This window comes from Neomonachus schauinslandi, chromosome 3 (genome assembly GCF_002201575.2).
Source record: "Neomonachus schauinslandi chromosome 3, ASM220157v2, whole genome shotgun sequence".
Lineage (NCBI taxonomy): Eukaryota > Metazoa > Chordata > Mammalia > Carnivora > Phocidae > Neomonachus > Neomonachus schauinslandi.
Window position 1 is genome coordinate 44722835 of NC_058405.1, and position 19110 is coordinate 44741944.

General features: G+C 33.9%; 1 protein-coding gene across 2 annotated transcripts in view; it reads right to left on the reverse strand.

Annotated features, from left to right (window-relative positions):
- The window catches only part of TDRD3 (tudor domain containing 3), a 159577-nt gene that overhangs the window by 14781 nt on the left and 125686 nt on the right, over positions 1–19110 (reverse strand). Inside the window, exons 9-10 of one of the 2 annotated variants that reach the window (XM_021697896.2) lie at positions 15966–16091; positions 14392–14457 (exon numbers count right to left, since the gene is read on the reverse strand). In XM_021697896.2, the coding sequence (XP_021553571.1) occupies positions 14443–14457; positions 15966–16091 (141 nt within the window). In that variant the 3' untranslated portion in view covers positions 14392–14442. Of the gene's footprint in view, positions 1–14391; positions 14458–15965; positions 16092–19110 lie in introns of those variants that run through there. The other variant, XM_021697897.2, reaches the window with a different exon arrangement.

Consider the following 19110-nt stretch of genomic DNA (forward strand, 5'->3'; position numbering starts at 1 on the left):
GTCAGGAATAGATGGATAGGTCATAGATAGATGAGGTCTCATGAGATTAATGCTTTTCTTCCTTTAATTTCCTACCTTATTTTGTTCTCTAAACGAACAATTTAGTAACTATCACAGCTTTTTAAACACTGATATCTTTCATGTGCTTCCATGTGCACGCACGTGCGCGCACACACACACACACGGAGTCTTAGAATGTTCATGTACCTAATTAACATTTTTATGTATTTAATATATCACTACCTGGCATGAAGATGAGTTCAAGAAGCCCCAAAACTTTGTTAATAGTCCTAGGATTAATGTTAATGGTTTATGCATAAATGCCCACCTTTACAGAGCATTTTCCAATACTGAATTTTGCTGAAGTCGTAGGGCAATAATATAGTCATTATGTTTATGCAGACTTTCAAGTATCAGGCTCCTAGTGAGAACCTCTATCAAAAACTGGCTAGGGGTTAACTATTAGCTTCTGCTTAATATACATGGAAAGTTCTCATTTGTACATCCACTTAAACTTTTCTAGTAGCTACTGAAAGACTAGAAACTGAGAGTGGACTGTCACAGTATGCTTTACACATGATTTTTACTAAGGGTTGAAAACTTTTGCTGTGAAAACACATTCTTGGTCAACTCCCTCTGCCATGTTCCTGGGTAGTTTCTAAATCTTTACTTTGCCCTTCAAAATTCCTCTCCTATTCTTGACCTCATTACTTTCAACTGATGACCTGCTTTTACTTCACAGAGAAGAGAGTTCATTAGAATTATTCAGCTTCCTTCCCTGAAACCCAACAATTTAACCTCACCACACCTATATTTACTTCTCCTTCCTCCTCTCCCCAGTGTTCCTCAGACACCCAAAGTCACATGTGATTGTGCCCCACTTTCTTATCATGGCCTGGGTTTTTAAAAATCTTTACTCCTATTTTTACAACCTCTCCTTCTCTCTTTGCTTCACTGCGCCTTTGATGTAAACAGGCTTGGGTTTTACCCTGAGTTCTTTTACTCTTTATTCTCATCCTCTATGCTTTTTATCTTCACAACCAAGATCTTAAAAATAGCCTACACCTCATTTTCTTGTTTCCCACTCATTCTCAAGAAACCGTAAGTTGCGATGCACATGCACCATTCCACTGGAAATGCATGCTACAGTTAAAAGTCACCTACTGATAGCCAAACCCAACAGGTGGTTTCCAGTTCTTATCTTTCTTGATGTTTCCAGCACTATATATTATGGATTCAGCACCTATTCCTGCTGTCCTCCCTGGCTATTCCTTCTCAGTGCCCCTTCCCACCCCTTCGTGAAATTCCCCAGAAGTCTGAATCCAGTCTTTGTCTTTCTCTTTTTGCACATTTTCTCTAGGCAATCTCACCCATACTCTTTACTTTTGCCTAAATTCTGATGACTCCAAGGTCTTCACCTCTTGCCTTAACTATTGTAATAACTGGTCTCCATGCTCTCTGCTTTCACTGAAACCCATTTTCTATACTAGGGCAATAATCTCTCTCTTTTTAAGATTTTATTTATTTGAGAGAGAGAGAGAGAGAGCACATGTGCTCGGGGGCGGGGGGGTAGAGAGCGGGGAGCAAAGGGAGAGGGAGAAGAAGACTCCCCACTGAGCAGGGAGCCCGATGAGATGTGGGGCTCGATCCCAGAACTCTGAGATCATGACCTGAGCTGAAGGCAGATGCTTAACTGACCGAGCCACCCAGGTGCTCCTAGGGCAATAATCTCTTAAAGCAAAGATCACATTATGACACTCTCCTGCCTAAAATCTTTTAGTAGTCCCTATTCTGAGGGATAAAATTCAAACTTCTTACCATAACCTATCTTAATCTTCATCGTTTGACCCCGCCTTCCTTTTCAGCCTCATCTACTGACATTTACTAGACCCACCTATGTTGCCAATATACCTCGCTCTACCATGCCCTCTAGAATTTCCCTGACTTCTCCCTTTTCTTACTTTCCTCCCTTTTCCCCCAAGCTAAGTCCTAACTACCCTTCAAGACTTTCAAGACTCACATTAAACTTCAGTTATCCAGATTTAACAAATATTTATTGAGGGTGCCTTATTTTCCAGGTACTATTCTGAATGCTGAAGTATTAGCTGAGAAAAAGTCCCTGTTCTCATTCTGATTTCACTTAGGGGTTGGAGGCCGGAGCAAGATATGCAGAAAATAAAGCAGGGCAAAGGGGCTAGAGAATTTTTGTGATGGCACACTGCTGTTTTATAATCGGATGGTCAGGGAAGGCCTTGATTCCTCCATGAGTCAGTTCCTGACTGAGTTAGGTACTCTGTCCTCTGCTCAGGATAAACAGATGCTGGCTTACTTCCTGGGTTCCTCTGCGAGTCTAGGACTCCTTGAGAGCAGAGACTGCTCATCTATGCATTTCCATTGTCTAGCACATAATCATTCTAAGGATATGTGCCCAGCACTGTTCTCAGTGGCGAGGTAAAGCCACCTAATAAGTGCTCAAAAAAAGGATTTCTGGAATAGACTGATACAAGTTTGAAATGATAATAGGAAAACCTCAAATATAAAAATTTCACTTTGTACTTAATATTTTAATAATGTATCAATACTAAAACAGGGACAAAGAGTAAAACAAAATATTATAACTACATAGTAACATATTCCTGAAATTATGCATGGTAGGGAAGTACAGATTAAAGAAACATTTCATAGAAGAAATGTATTTTGCCTGTATTTGAAAGCACTTGGAAGAGACTAAATTCTGAAGGTGCGTAAGCATTTTGGGAACGGTATAATTAAGGGAGAATTTTGCAAGGAATTGGGAAATAGGTTGTACGGACAGAGTGAAAGTAGGTGATAAGACTTTGTATAGGTAACTCAACTTGTTTAGTTGTGGGAGTATTTCATTTACTAATGATAGGAACAAGTTTAAGGCTAATGGTATTTTATCCATGAAAAACCATAATCATGTTGCTGTTAACCACACTGAAGGCAAAGGCAAAATTAAAAACTGAAAGGTTGATGTTTTATGTTTTTCCTCCTATATTTTCAGATCCCTTTTGCAAATTTTGGGGATTTATTTAAGACTAAAATTCCCTAATTATGATCAACTTTCTTCTTGCTAATTTTATTTTGCTTACTTTTTCAAATAAAAAATGTAATACAAAATTACAGAAAGTTTATAAAATTGAAAAAATGTATGTATACACACACGTAGAGTATACGTAATTCTACTACACTAAACCACTTCACCTTGTATATTCTCATTCAAATCTATACATTGCTTTTATTTACTCATCATAAATATTTCCATTGATATTACAGCCTTCATAATGATCTTTCATCACAGCTGTAAAGTATTTCATTCAGCAGATGGAAGATCACTTATTTTACCATTCTCTTATTGTTAGGCATTTAGGTAACTTCTAGTTTTTACTATTATCACAATGCTGCAATGATCATCTCTCAGCAATTAGCTTATTTCCTTTGCTCTTTCCCTAGGAGAGATTAATAACTGTGGGATTATTGGTTTAAAGGGTATGAACACTTTCAAGGTTTGGAAAAAAATCAGAAGGATCACACAATTTACACCACCATTGCCAACGTATAAGAGTACTCACATCACGGCATCTTTGCCAGCATGAGCATTATCTAATTTTTTCCCATTCACTCATACATTTAACACTGTACTTAATTGTTTCAATTTGCATTTGAATACTACTGGAGTTCAATATTTCTCTCTAATTTTTATTTATAAAAGATGACACTGCTACTTCAGCAAGAAACCATATTGAGCATAAGTCAACGGTTCAAGACTGTAAAAATAAAATAAAATAAAAATCTTTAAGTTAATCTAATCATGGCATGATTAACTGTTATTGTGCTCCATGATAATTAGGCATTAATGGCAAGCAGTTCATGTAAGTGGCTATTATTACTATTATTTACACATAGCCGGATCAAGTATTCTTAGATTTAGGGAGGGCTGGACCAAGTAGAGATATAAGGTCTTTTTAGGCCCTCGTAAAGATCCCTTGATCTGGAACCAGATGTGATCCAGAAGGCAAGTTCTCTCTCTTCCTTAGCTCCACACAGCCTCTAGAAACCAAGCACTCAGTAAAGATCATAGGCATTATAAATGTAGTTTGGCTGAGGGTGGGCTAGAACTTACTTTACTGAGAAGCAAAGATGAAGCCCAGTCAGATATAACTCAAAAAGCTGACCAAAGAAATGCCCATTAAATTCCTTGTCTCTTCTCTCTATGGTTATTCCTCAAGCTAAGGATCTAGGTTTTCAGTGAGACTTCTGAAGAACTTTTAAATTCTGAACTATTTCCATCTCCTTTCCCGCAGAGAAAAAGAAAGGACTAGAGGCTCAACATATTCCCATTTTCCCAGTCAACCTTATTAACTGATGCAGGTGTGATATGGGTAACAGGATTTAAAGGACTTCCTTCTGCCAAAAACCTTTCTCCCCAACACTGTCCAAATGTCCATGCATTAGATTCTTGATGTTTCTAAGCCCATAATTCTGAGAAGATTAAAGGAGAAAGGTAGGCATGTGAAGGTAAGAAGGGGTAACAGTAATCCACACTTCACTGTGAAATTAATTTAACTAGACTGGTTTTATATTCTTAGAATACTTTACTCTGAAGCATGCAGAGGATAGGAATAAGAATTCCAATATGGAGAGGACATAGGGAGAAGCAAAAGGAATTAAGTATTTTGAGTTGCTTTAAAAATAACATAGCTGAGGACACTATACTATAGAAGAACAGGGAAGAAGGCCAAGCTTTTGATAACAAAAATTTATGTTTCCATACACCTTGGGAGTTTACAAAGCCCATTTCCATTGATCATACTACTTAATCCTCAGAACAACCCTGTACTAAAACTGAGACCCAGAGATATTAAGTAACTTACCCAGAGTCACATAGGTAGTAAGTGGCAGAGCCGGGACTCGACCCAGGTCTTCTGATTCCTCCTGTGCATTTCCAGCTCCCCTGGAGCTGAAGCAGGGGCAAAAAGGGAGGTGGGAGTAATTTGCCCAAGACCAGCCTTGCCCTCTCCCCTTCTTTTAAAGGCCAAGCAGAGCAGCCATTTAACTCTTGCAGTGACCCCTTTCTATCAAATTCTCTCAGGATACAGCACACAGATTCTGAAAATGTGTCTCAGCCTTGGGTCAAGAATGGCAGTAAGTAGTAAATGATGTCAGAAGTAATTTTGGCAGTACTTTGCCACTGATGTGAAATTTACTGGAATCTCAAAGTATAGTAAATCTCATTTCAGGAAGTAAAACTTATCTTTATAAGTGAAATTATTTAAAGCAGTTTGTTTGAAATTTTTTTAGCAGTTTCAGTCAAACCTTTCAAATTATACCATTATAAAAATTATTTTGAAAAATACCTAAAAACCAAGATACCAATTCAACATTTAACCTACTCTCTGGCCATTTTTTCCCCTATCTTAATGCTCTTCTCTCAGTGATTATTTTCACTAAAGCAATTATAATCATTAGAATGGACACATATCGTCTTTTTATAGCCAATTTTAAGTATTTTCAACAATAGGAAAGTGTTTCATCTTCTTGAGATGTAAATCTTATGTTCATTTCTAAATTATATCTAAAATGTTTCTAATGTAGCCTTTTATAATTAATTTTCTATGACAAAATTTAGAGTTTCCCGTCTCTAGTTTCTTGAATAGTTCCTTAATTTTTCTTAGGGAATTATATATTTTAATTTCTGATCTCAATTACTTACATTTCTAATAAGTTTTAAACACATTCAGTGAGAATTTTTTCTCTTCTTTGCTTATTTCCTAAGAATGGAAGGATACAATTCAAATCAATTGGGCATATAACCAACTTCTTGCCATTTCTAGATCTTTTTGTTCTCAGCTCTAGTACATCTCAGTCTCTAACAGTCTTTGCATTTATGAGAACTACTATCAGTAGGGCTAGGTGTTAAGTTAGCATCAATTATAATCAGGGATTATAAAAGATCAACCAGGAACATCAATTTATTTGTGCCCAAAGCTTTTAGAGGCTTTTTGAACTTGAAAAGAGACTTCATTTGAGGATTGGTCTTATCTGAGATGGAACATACCCAACCTAATAGTTAAAAGCTACATGAAACCTTTAAGATGAATAAAAAGGCAAATATTCAGACATAAAAACAAAAGAGAAAGAGGACAAGGAGGAGGAGTCTGGATAAGGGAAGAGGAAAAGGAGAGAAGGGGAACAAAATAGAAGAGAAAAAAATGCTTACCTAGAATAAACAAAAAATTTCCAGTAAGTACTAACACTCTCAGGTTCTTGATATGCCTCCCTTTTCCCTTTGCTTTAAGACTTGAATTCCATATTTTAAAAATCTAATTGTTTTGCATACTCAGGGTCAAATTCAGGAATTCCTAATAATAATAATAATATTTATATTCTCTGATCACTTTATGAGGTAAAAAAAATTAGTGTACTTTTTTCCATGCTATTTTCAGCCTTATTTACATAAGTCTCTTCAAGATAAAAGAGTCATTATATTCTCCTAAATCCCTCATTAAATAGTACCAAAAATGGTTACCAACATTTAAAAAAAGAACACAAGTCCATACATTTTAAAATTTGAACCATACAGAAACAGAATTAAACTGACTCCTAATATCTTACTTTCTATAGTAAGTTCTTGGTTAAGCATGACCAAGAGGGCTTACCCTAATTTCTTAATCACAAGATCTGGGAAAAAATGAGTGTACTTCAGGCAAGATAAAAATGCCAATAAAAGGTTGTTAAAAAGTTAGTAATAGTTTCGAAAAGTCAATGTTAGCTTTCCCCCACTTACTTCCTTCATGCTATCCTATTCGTTTAACATGCATAACAAAATTGTAATCAAGAACCATGCCAATGATGGTTCCCAGACTGGAACCATCTCAGTCTGATGGAGGCCTTATTAATATTTATTAGGTGGCTTCTGAAAGGAAAGAAATATATCTTCTACTTCTCTTATATCCTTTTAATCCCTTGGGTATATAGGGCAATCTATTTTCCAAAGTAGCTTTGCTACAAAAAGCATTCAAAGAATATTTATTGAAAAACTATCCTATTAAACTGTTATGCTCTGGCTTGATGTCTGACAAAGGACTCTTCAGTAATAAAGGTGACCACCAGAACTACATAAATCATTCAACACATAATTTCTGACCTCCTTCCACTGTTTCAGTTATCAAGCCAGTTCATGTGCTCACTTAAAATTCTAATCCCTTCAAGTTCTAAAATACCTGGTACTTACAGTATGTATCTACTGCTTATTTATAGAGTTCCTATGCACTCCCGCTAGCTATTATCCAACCATAAATTCTGCCCTTGTTTATAATTATAAGTGCCTGAAAAGGGCAGGTTTCTTAAAATAAGAATTTCCCCCCTGCTCCAGGTCACTCAAGTGAGCTCTGGAATTATATCCAAGATTATCAATTCATTTCACTTAACTGCTGTTACCAGGAAAACAAGAACAGGAGATCAAGAGCAGTTAAGTATAGGAGCTTGCTTATTTGCTAGGAGGCTTTTAACAAGGTTTTAACTAATTAAAACAATATTATTCAAAAGCTTTAGGACATACTAGCGTATTAGTAAAAAAACAATATAAATATTGAAACAAAATAGAATTTTTGGTCTTTTAGGATTCTCCTTCACTTAAGAATGTTCACTTACCCAGTGGAATTAACTTGCTTTGACACTTTCTTTTGAAATATCTTAACAAAAAGAGGGATTTCACATTTTGCCTTAGGCTGGTTTATTGGAGAATAAAAAATACAAAACCAAATAAATGGTGAAAGTGTGTTACTGTTGGAACATGTAAATATCATGTAGGTTATTAGGTGAGAATTACAGAGAAGGACAGCAATATTATAAAAGCTATAGTGGGTAGTCTTCATAAATGACAATTTCTAAAGGTTAATACATAGAAGTTTTCAGAATTAGAGTTAAGCTAAAATTAAAAGACCAGTGAGTTATGTATAATTATATGTAACATAAGACCTTAATTTTATTTTTATGTACTAAAACACTATTACTAATGACATAAGTACTTAGAAGGGACCTAAAATTTCAGGAATATTCTGTCCTCTATTCAAAGAAAGGTTAAGAACCTTAAAACATGTTTGAGGAGAAAACTGTCTTTTATATACTTAGTCTCTATTTGTAACATAAAAATGGAATATTATGTTACTAATAAGATGTTTGGAACATCTAAAACAATATATTTAAACATAGATCTTCATCCTATCTTAAAGCTGGGAAATTTGAAAACTAGAAAGAAGGTAACAAGACAGCTAAAATCTTTTCTAAAATATATCCCATAGACTCTCTGTAACAGGTTAAAAAAAAAAAAGAATTCCATAAGCAAATTGGTTTGTGAAGCAATATACACTACTTTTCTCTCTTAGAGATTAAAATATATATCACTGATGTGAATGTTCAACAGTAATTTCTAAATAATCAAAAATAAAAGCACTCAAAGCAAATGAACATAAGCTCATAGATCTAATAAGTGATTTAGTAAGATTGCAGGATAACTACAAATCACTGATGAAGGAATTACAGAAGACCTAAACAAATGGAAAAAACAAAAAACAAAATAAAATACATATTGTCTTGATACGTCCCATAATAAAAAAGCATACTTAATTTTTTTAACCCAGCATTTTCCAAATTTATTTAACCAGAAAGTGGAACTAATGTTCTTAGAACACACTTCAGAAAATCCTGAGCTAGATGGACTAGACATTAAAAAGTATACACAAAAAATCAGTGACTTTTGTATTCTTACAGTAGTCTAAGTTGCTTAACTAGAGCCTCTTCAATTATGTTTACTCTTAATAAACTACATGGGTTTTCTTTTTTAAGGCAAATAAAATGTACTCACTGTTGTAGTACTTCCTTTCCCTTCTCAATGGAGCTCTCAGTCAATGACAGGTTACTAAGGGAGTTATTTCAAGCCAAGGTGTAAAACTCTTGCTAGTAGTTCTCAAGTTTAATGGAATTGGAAGCTCTATAACACTGGAGTATTTCTCACAAAGAGACAGATCAACTCCACTCTTTCCTAGAGATGTGATAGTGAAGCCTATTGCTCATGATTCTAGAATAAATAGTACAGGTCCAGTAAAGTTCAGAAAAATTAAGATAGATAGGAAGCGTAGTCCATATACATCAAGAGATACCACCTTCTAAAGGGGGGGAAAAAAAATTGTGGGAAAAAAAAAGGGAAAAAAAAAAAAAAAGCCAAGAGGATACAAGGCTGTTTTGGAAATAGAGTGAAAAAAGAGAGAGATGACTAATAAACCAGATGACTGAAGTAAGAATATAGAAAAACAGTATTAGGTAGAGACACAAGATGACCATGTAAAATTAACAAAGAGAATGGACAACTGACAACAGACTATGGTATGCAATCAAATATGTATCCTAAGTCCCCTTGTAGCCCGTCGCCAGCAAGGTTCACAATCACTGACTTCAGAGGAGATATGCTGCAGGGTCTCCATCTGAAAGCGAATAAAGTCTGTGGTGCAATGAGCAACATTCTTTTTCCGCTTTTTTAGGTGCAGATGGAAGAGGGTCAGAAATTTACTAGAAACTAAAATAGAACTGTGTGCATTTTTTATATTCAAGAATGCCTCTTCAGATTTATAGAAGTCTTCAAAATACACTGGCATAAGTGTCTAGTCAAGGCACATGCCCAATATAAGAGTGACATCTTTAGAAACAGAAATAAAACCAAACGAAAATATTCCTCAGATTCATTTATTTTACTACTTTATTTCCTGTGCAGTGAGTATATGAGCAAGTCTTTTGCATTATATGCAAAGGAATGGTAAAATTCAGTGCAATTGAAACTAATTGAAATTACAGTTTTAAAAGTGCTGGTAAGTAAAGTAAATGAAAAAACAAAAATTTACACTTAGAAGAAAACAAGGCTTGAGCCTACTGAATCAAAAAGGTCAAAAGGAAAAATAAGTTCACCTGACAATCCCAGCACCCTTCAGCTGAAGGTCTTAACCATGATGCCTCCTTAAGACTACTTTGAAGGAAAAAGTAAATCATATAATATTCAGCATAAATCTAAAGCATCATGAATTTAATTCCTAATTAACCAACATCATAATTCAGGGCTCCACCCTCTAGGTTGCTATTAATAAAGGTGAGACTTAGAAGATAAAAGATTAACATATTATCTGTTGGTATTCACTTATACAAAAAGAAAATGTTGCAGATTTTTCAGGTATGCTAACTTGATTCTTAATGTTAATATTCAAATAATTTAAGGCTTGAATTGTTTTATGAATTGTAATTAAAGTTAGAAACAAATCTCAGTAGTATGACTATAGTAACTTTAAAAAGACAGACAGCACATCTTAGGTAATACCCTGACATGTTACTTCACTTTGGAAGTTATTTCACCTTTGGAAAAAGTAACATGAAATAATAATATAATCTGTACATTCACTGCTCAATAAAGAACAACTCAGATTACCCAGAAACCTTTTAAAGATGTTTTGATATATATAGTTCCTTTAGAGTAGATGACAATATATTCAGTTATCAAATAGCAGAATTCAAACAATGCTTTTTGTACAGGTTCTTAAAATTATTATCTAGCATATTATTCTCTTAGTATTAATTTAAATGGTGAAATAAAATGTCTATTGAATAATATAGCAGGGGTCAAAACTAGATGTCAACATTTTCATAATAATCTGTTAGGTTTGGCTATTACAAATGAAATATGGGCTTCAGGGGGTAGATACCAGAAGTATTAAGTTGACATATCTATGCATATGGCATGCATTTATGAATGAATAACCTCTCCCTCTATGTGAGCAGCTTTCATATCTCCAGTAAAGTCCTTCTGTATATTCCACAACCTCTGGTGGGAATTGTGAAAGGCTGGGTAATTGATGAAGAAATAAAGAATATCAAATACAACCAAACTTTATTAAATCAAAGCTTGAAGATATTGCATGGAATCCCCAAATTCCATCACCTGTGATTTGAAAATTATGTTCTTAAATGGGGCTAAGCTAGCCCTACAGTTTCATTCTGATTAACTCTGTTCACAATGCAACAAAACAAAACAGAACACAATGAGCACTGTCCATATGACAATATTTGAAAGGAAAGTTTCCCGAAATATGTCTGGTAGAAGAAAATGTATTTCAGTATTTCAGTGACCTTAATCAACTTATGCTTTTAGTGCAGAAATTTAAGTATGGTAAATTATACCCAATAATTTATTCAAGAATTTATCAGCAAGAATGAAAAACCTCTGGACTGTGATCAAATATGTGCTTGTACTTTTTACTGGATACTAACTGGCAGAACTTCACTGTTACATAATTCTAATTTTCCTTTGAAGTTAATGATTTCTATAACAATTGTCCTCTTTTTAATATCTATTATGATCTTTTGATATCAAATACAAACTAGTTATAACCTAACTTTATCACTACATCATTAAAATTACTAACATGACCTTGTTCTAATACATTTAGGATCCATTTTAACTCATTAATTTATGTATCATAACTCTCAATCTTCTTCCTTATTAAATAGGTTAGGGCTTTTCTGGTTATATGTTTCTTTTTAGTATTTTTATTAGTGATAGAATAGTTTAGAGTTTTTTGTGAACATGATTTGAGTTTGAAAAGATAACTTTCAAATGTGCTCCGAGGATGTCATTATAAAATATTTGTGCAAAGTTACTTCAAAAGTAAAACTTGAGATTGATAGTTTTTTTGATAAAGTATCCTAAAACTGAAAAAGAAAATATGTATCATAATTCTTAAAAAACAGAACCCAAACCCTCCTAAAAACAAATTTTACTTTTTAAATAGATAGATAACTTTTAAAATAGATAAAATTCATTACGTCATATTTTTTTCTTCCACATTAATCCTATCTTCAAAGGTTGAATAAAGAGACCTAAACATTAAAATTACAACTTCAGTAAACAAGATTTTTTCCACTTGTATTTTATCTTAAAGCTTCAAGAAGAAAGAAAAAAGACCCTCATGAAATATTTAAGTTTGTTTCACATAACTGGAACTATAACTTTCTTCTAACTTTCTGCAGTGCACAGGGAGTTTTGTGTTTTGTGCTCTAACAAATACCTTTCACCTAGAGCACTGCCTGGCACCTAATAGAGGTACAATGAATATTTGTTGAATAGATGAATACAGAAAAACATTTAAAATAGGATGATCATCTAAAAGGCAATAACAATCCATCTGTCCAGAATTAATGCCCAAGATGGTGTGTATGTTAAGGCCTTAGACCTAAGCATTATCTACATAATCACAATTATTTTTGTTGGAACAATAGCTGAACCAGATCTTTTCCTGATATTAAGAAGTACTATGAATTTATAAAGAAAAAGGTTAGAAATCAGCAAGTTCTAAAACACTTCTTGGGATATAAAAGCCTCCAAAGAATCCAGGTCATAAAAATACTTGGAAAATCAAGACTTGACAAGTGTCTCTCCAGACTTAGGAAAGCAATTCAGAAGCAACTAAATTCTAAAAACACAAAAGGTTTGTCTCAGCAGCAGCACCAGGGTATTTTACAGTAATTCCAAATTGCCTGTGGCATCTTTTTACTGGTTTCCCGGTATTAGTTTTAGAGTTAAAAGGAACCAATTTGGAAAGGGCCTGCAGGAAACAAATAGCAGTTTGCTCTACTCCTAATGTTTTCTCAAACAGTCATCGGAAATAGAAAATAATATTACACTTTTCTTCCTATATAATTTTACAGATAATATGAAACTCCCTAATGCTTCATTTACTTTGGAAAAATAAGGAAAATCGTACAATGTTTAAAGAACACTGGGGGGTGGGGAGTGAGAGCATTTATCCAGTTAAGAATAAGTTATGAACCCCACACTATGTGGGATAGAGAGTTCACTATAATAAAGACACTGAAATTAAAAGAGAATATTTAACGACAGCTAAAAGAACCAGGTGAAATCTAGCTAGAATACAAAAAAATCAAGGATGGGTTACCAAAAAGTTTACTGAATCATTTTGGAGGAAATAAAGTATTTAATCATAATCAGAGCATATATTTTCACCATCTAAAATATCATCACTGAGTGAGTATGTTCTGGAAGTAAAAAGATGTATCCAAATGGAAAGGGAAAATAAGTATTTAGTCTACAGAGCAAAGGCGAATAATTCCTAAACTTCGGGAGAAAAATATTAACTCTTAAAGTATTAAATTTTTATTTTAATTTTCCATACAAGAGACTAATAACTTAGTCACTGAGTCTCTTTATATTTTATGCTTTTTATTTAATGGTTTATCCTCACACCTTTAGGAGACAATACAGGCAACTGATTTCTATGAAAGCTTTTGATTTATATGCAGGTTTTGGGTTGTTTTTCCTGCAAACTATTCGAAAAATCTTCAATGAATGATAATTGCTACATTTAGGAAAACGAGGTTCTTCCAAAATCTTACACCAATAACAAACACTTTAATAAAAGATACAATATAATATCACATTTAACAATAGTGCTAGAGTTAAAAATTAAAAATTACACAATCCATGGTGTGAGTGAACAACTGTGCTAATAAGGCTTCTAAAAACTTCCCTGTACCTTTGCAGCCCTTTAATTTTTCTAGTGGGACTTGTCAATTAGAATTATCTTCTTTTTGATCTAGTGAATATTTATTTGCTTTTGATTAATTTAAAACTTATCACAATTCCAGTTATAAAAAGAAAAAGTGCTCATAGACCCCAACATTAATGCTCTCAGAGGCCAAGAGAACTCAACACTAACTCTACATTAAATGTATTGACAACTGCATGCACTCTTTTTCTTCAGGGGCTTTTTATGGATATATGCACATATGTATTTTTTTAAAATGGAGATGAATGAAGATATGTTAAACTGGTGGCTTCTGCATATCGAGGAGATGCTTCTACAAACTAAGTCAGTTATTCATGCAGATAAAGAAGAATGATCTTATCCCCAATAACGTTTATGATGCAAAAATATATTAATTTATGCAAAATCATAAAATATCGATAATCACAGGAGAAAAAATACCAGAATCTCCAAAAGATTTAGTGATTCTATCCTGCTTCTTTCTGTAAAATATTTCAAGCATTTTATAAAAGATTTTTAAGTTGACTGCAAAAAAGTAAATTGGTAAAAAAATAGAATAAAGCATAGATGAATATTCACAAATGGGTAGAAAGAATATGGAAGTATTGCTGTGGTTCAGAATCACTACATGGGTTGTGACATCTGATAAAGTCATTGTCCAGCTAAATTTACATGGACTTAAAATCAATGATAAAGCAATGAGGACTATTAAGGGGGGGTGGGAAGGAAAAGTCACTGACTGTAGAAAGAAAATGATCGCTCAGTACCAAACACCTTTGAATGGAAGAGCTACAATGAGGAATGACAAATGTGCTCATCAGTTATGGCCACCCTGAAACAGAAAAAGGAAGTAGAAAAGAGGTGAAGTAAGGAAGCTAAATTTTTCTCTAGGGAGAAAAGAATAAAATCAATCTCTTATCAAATCCTCTAAAAAATTTTAAAAACCTAAAGGTAAAAACTCTATTTTGACTCTTTGACTGTAATAGTTAAACACATTTGAGAGCACATTATGAACAGCAAACCAGGACTCACCTTCTAGAAATACAGACTTAATAAATAATTACTTTTACCATCAAAGTAACGTTAAGAGGTATTAACGGAAAAAAGAGAATGAAAATAGCCAGTCATATGAGAATCAGAAGGGCAAAGATATGGTTACATCAAGTTTCTCCAAGGAAAGAAAGACATACATTAGATACTGATGGTATTTCAGTCTTTTAGAGAAAAAGTCTCTAAACTTTAGACAATGAGAGTGAGGGAAAAGATCTCTTAAACATGTGAACCATTAGTAATATACTATAAAATATGAAATGATAAATTATCTAGAAAATGATAGTTTTTCTAGAATAAAAAGGTAAAAAATAAAGCTCCATGGCCCAAAGCATAATTATTGGTACTAGGCTTTTTGTTGTTTATTTCTCTTGAGGAGACGGGATGGGGGAGGGAAGGGGTAGGGGACACTGAGGTGGTGACAGAAAAATGTAAGAAGACCAACAAAAGTCAGCAAATGAGAAAACACTGTATACTTCAATGTTAAGGCTAATGTCTGAATAATACATTTTCATAGTATATTTTGATATTTTAGAGAAATAGAAACAAATTAAGACTTCTAACGATAAGTTTATTACAGCTACCTATAAATTGGAGAAAGGAAATTTAAAAAAACTATATGAAACTAATTTTAATATGCCTTGCCCTCCTGTTTTTCCTGAAATGTAGCTGAGAATCTGTCTATATAAAGTCACGTAAGTCCTTATATAAAATGGACTCCCATGAGGCCAACAGTTCTAAATTACATCATCAAAATTATCACAGAGCTTTGACATACATTTGTCAACAAAACCAAATAATTATTAAACAGATATTATAGTCGATCTGTACATATACATATGTAAATATATATATAGTAAATGCAGCATGACTTCACATATAATTTAAAGTGTTTTTCTTAATTTGATATGTAACTAAAATAATAAAGAATATACATGTATCCAACAGAGATTTAAATCTGACAACTGCTGGACATAATTTAGTCAAATTTAAAGGAACAAGCTGGGAAGGAACAAAATATGCATAAAAACTTACAAATGTAAAAAAGGGCACCTATTTCCAAGGCATAATATAACAAAGCATTACACAAGAGAAGTTAATTCCAATGCATTCACTTTTATTGTAGTTCAATGCAATTAATTAGAATCTTACTTTAGGAGTAGCCAGTTTTAAGCAAATTCAAAATATTTTTTTCCACTGGCAAATTTTTTATTGCTATGACTAATCTTTTAGAGCTATCTATTTTATTCAAAATAGCTTATGCCTCCATACAGAATTTGGATCACGTACCCATGCCTCTGTCTGAATGGGCCTGATGTTGCTTAGTAGCACCTCTTCATAGTTTCCATAATCAATGAATTTAACAACTGCTGTCATACCTGAAGAATGGAGAGCTTCAACTTCTGCTCGGTAAAACTGAGGAGACAAAAATGAGTTTTAGATATGATAATCGATATTGTCTACAGAGGGCAATATTTGATGGAAACGTAAATATTCAAAGTGTTACACTGTGCATTTTTTTGAAAGCTCATTTTTTAAGATTAATTTTTAGTGAAATATGTATATATTGTGAAATGATTACCACAGTAAGTTTACTTAATGTCCATCACCACATATAGTTACAAAACTTTTTTTCTTATGCTGAAAACTTTTAAGATCTACTCTCTAGGGGCACCTGGATGGCTCAGTCGTTAAGCATCTGCCTTCGGCTCAGGTCATGGTCCCAGGGTCCTGGGATCGAACCCTGCATTGGGCTCCCTGCTCCGCTCCGCGGGAAGCCTGCTTCTCCCTCTCCCACTCCCCCTGCTTGTGTTCCCTCTCTCGCTGTGTCTCTCTTTGTCAAATAAATAAATAAAATCTTTTTAAAAAAAAGATCTACTCTGTAAGCAACTTTCAAATATACAATATTTGAAAGAAAATTTTTAAGGGAATAATATTTTTAAGAAAGAAAACTTAACTTTAGATAATCATAAATTGGCTAAAAAAAAGAGAGAAATTCTCTCATCTGTGTGAGTTCTGACATATGCTGAGCAGTAGTAAGATTTCAGGACAGAACAGAAGGTCAGTAGAGAATATTCACATGTTAATGGATGTAAAAAGAACTAGTGTTATGTTTTGTTGTTAGCCACTGAAGCTCCTTGACAACATTAGTAAGACAATTCTTATGTACTAATCAGAAAATAGAACTATGGAGCAATTTATGTAACAAACAGAAATATATGACAAAAATAAATCTCAAAGAAGAAGGCTCACTGCCACAGTCACCACAGTTAGCTGGGGTGAAGTAGGGATATCAGATAAGGAGTAAACACATTACTTATATCCAGAATTTATAGGATTTGACACACTGCAAGACCAGATACATTTATTTTATCCATTTACCTAGTGTAATTTGGCTCTGGGAACTAATTCACATTAACAAACTCACAAGGAACTGACTTACATAACTTAACTATCAAATTTTTTCTGTTAAGGTAACTAGAAGTAGGTCAACTAACTAATTGAAGTACTTCTCTACTATAGGTCAACCCATTCAGGACCCAAATTATAGGTCTGAATGTTGCTTAGTGAAGATGAAATGAAAACAAAAAACTATTTACTCTTAAGGAATATGTCCTGCAAACTAGGGTAGTTGGATGCTCTTATTATAACACTATCTACTCTAACAGTATCTCTTCATAAGCTCACCAGAATCAGAAAATGCTACAGGCAACAAAAATTCTTACTGTCTACATCCTTCTAAAATACGTTATCCTGAGTATACCAGGAAAAAAAAATCTGTTTTTACTGATGAACATCACAAAGGTTATTAAGTTAATCTATGGTGTTTCCTTCCTAGGTCTGGATGCTGGCAAGTTTAGAGACACCATGCTGGAATTTTTCTTTTCTTCCTTTTTTTTTTTGTGTGTGTGGAATTTTTCTTATATTAGAGTTCTTGATATATATTCACATCTATCTATCCCTCCTTTATTTTTTAACCTCACACTTCTGTGATCTGTGAATTGCCGTGAGTATTTCTGGACCTATGCTTCAATTGTAAGCTTCTCAGATAATTATGTCAGTTCTGGTAAGCTCGACAAACAAGAGTCATGATATATCCTAGGAAAACAAGTAAGCTGACATCCTTTTAGAAGCTTACAATCTAATAAAAACAATGTGTGTAAAACAATGCCTTCTGTATAATGTGGAGTGTACTGTACTAATACTGCAGTGATATGGCACTTAATAAGGCTGAGGAGTTCGGGAAGAACTTGCTGCAGCAGATGACAATGGATACAGTCTTGAAGGATGAAGAAGGTTTTAGCTAAGTAAAAAAGCTGAGGAGGGTGTTCCAAAGAAAGTTAATGAGATGTAAAATATGGAGATGAGTGCAGGAAACTGGAAAAAGTTTAGAGTTAATTATGGCATGATGTAAGAAGGGCCAACCAATAGGAAATGAGAAGGGACAAGAAGGCTAAGGGCCAGCAGATGGAGGCTCTATATGCATGCTACCAGCTAGATTTGTTTCACAGGTGACAGATTTTAACTAGGAAGAATGACATGGTATAAGACCAGGATTAGTGATAGTAGTTGCAATGACAAATTTAAGAGGAATAAGGTGTAAGGCAAGAAAACCATTTTGGAGGTTGTTACAGTATTCCAGTTGAGAGGGCAGGAAGAACCGAACTAATTATGGCAGTCTAGAGAGAGAAGGAGAATTGTCCCAAATTCTCAAATCCTCCTATGGAAAGAAAGGTTGAGAGAAGGTAAGAGAGTATGAAGAATTTTTTAAATGATAGATTATACTAATTAGCTGATTATCTTCATTACAGCACTATAATGCAATTAAGATTACAGTTTCTTAACAGTTATAACTCTTTTTTTTTTTTTAAAGAAATCTCAGCAGGTTGTTTTCTTTAATTGATATCTTTTTTTTTTTTTTTTAAGATTTTATTTATTTATTTAACAGAGAAAGACAGAGAGAGAGGAAACACAAGCAGGGGGAGTGGGAGAGGGAGAAGCAGGTTTCCTGAGGAGCAGGGAGCCCAATGTGGGGCTTGATCCCAGGACCCTGGGATCATGACCTGAGCCAAAGGCAGACACTTAATGACTGAGCCACCCAGGCGCCCCTATAACTCATGTTTTTCTTAAATCTTTATCTTGGTTGGTCTCTGGTTAGAAAATTGGAAAGTTGACTATTCTTGACAAAGCATTTGGTGTTTTCAGAAGACAACTAAGCCCATCTCTTTTATTTTTTTTATTTTATTATGTTAATCACCATACATTACATCATTAGTTTTTGATGTAGTTTTTTATTAATCCCATCTCTTTTATTTATTTACTTTTTTAAAGATTTTATTTATTTATTTGACAGAGACAGACACAGCAAGAGAGGGAACACAAGCAGGGGGAGTGGGAGAGGGAGAAGCAGGCTTCCCGTGGAGCAGGGAGCCCG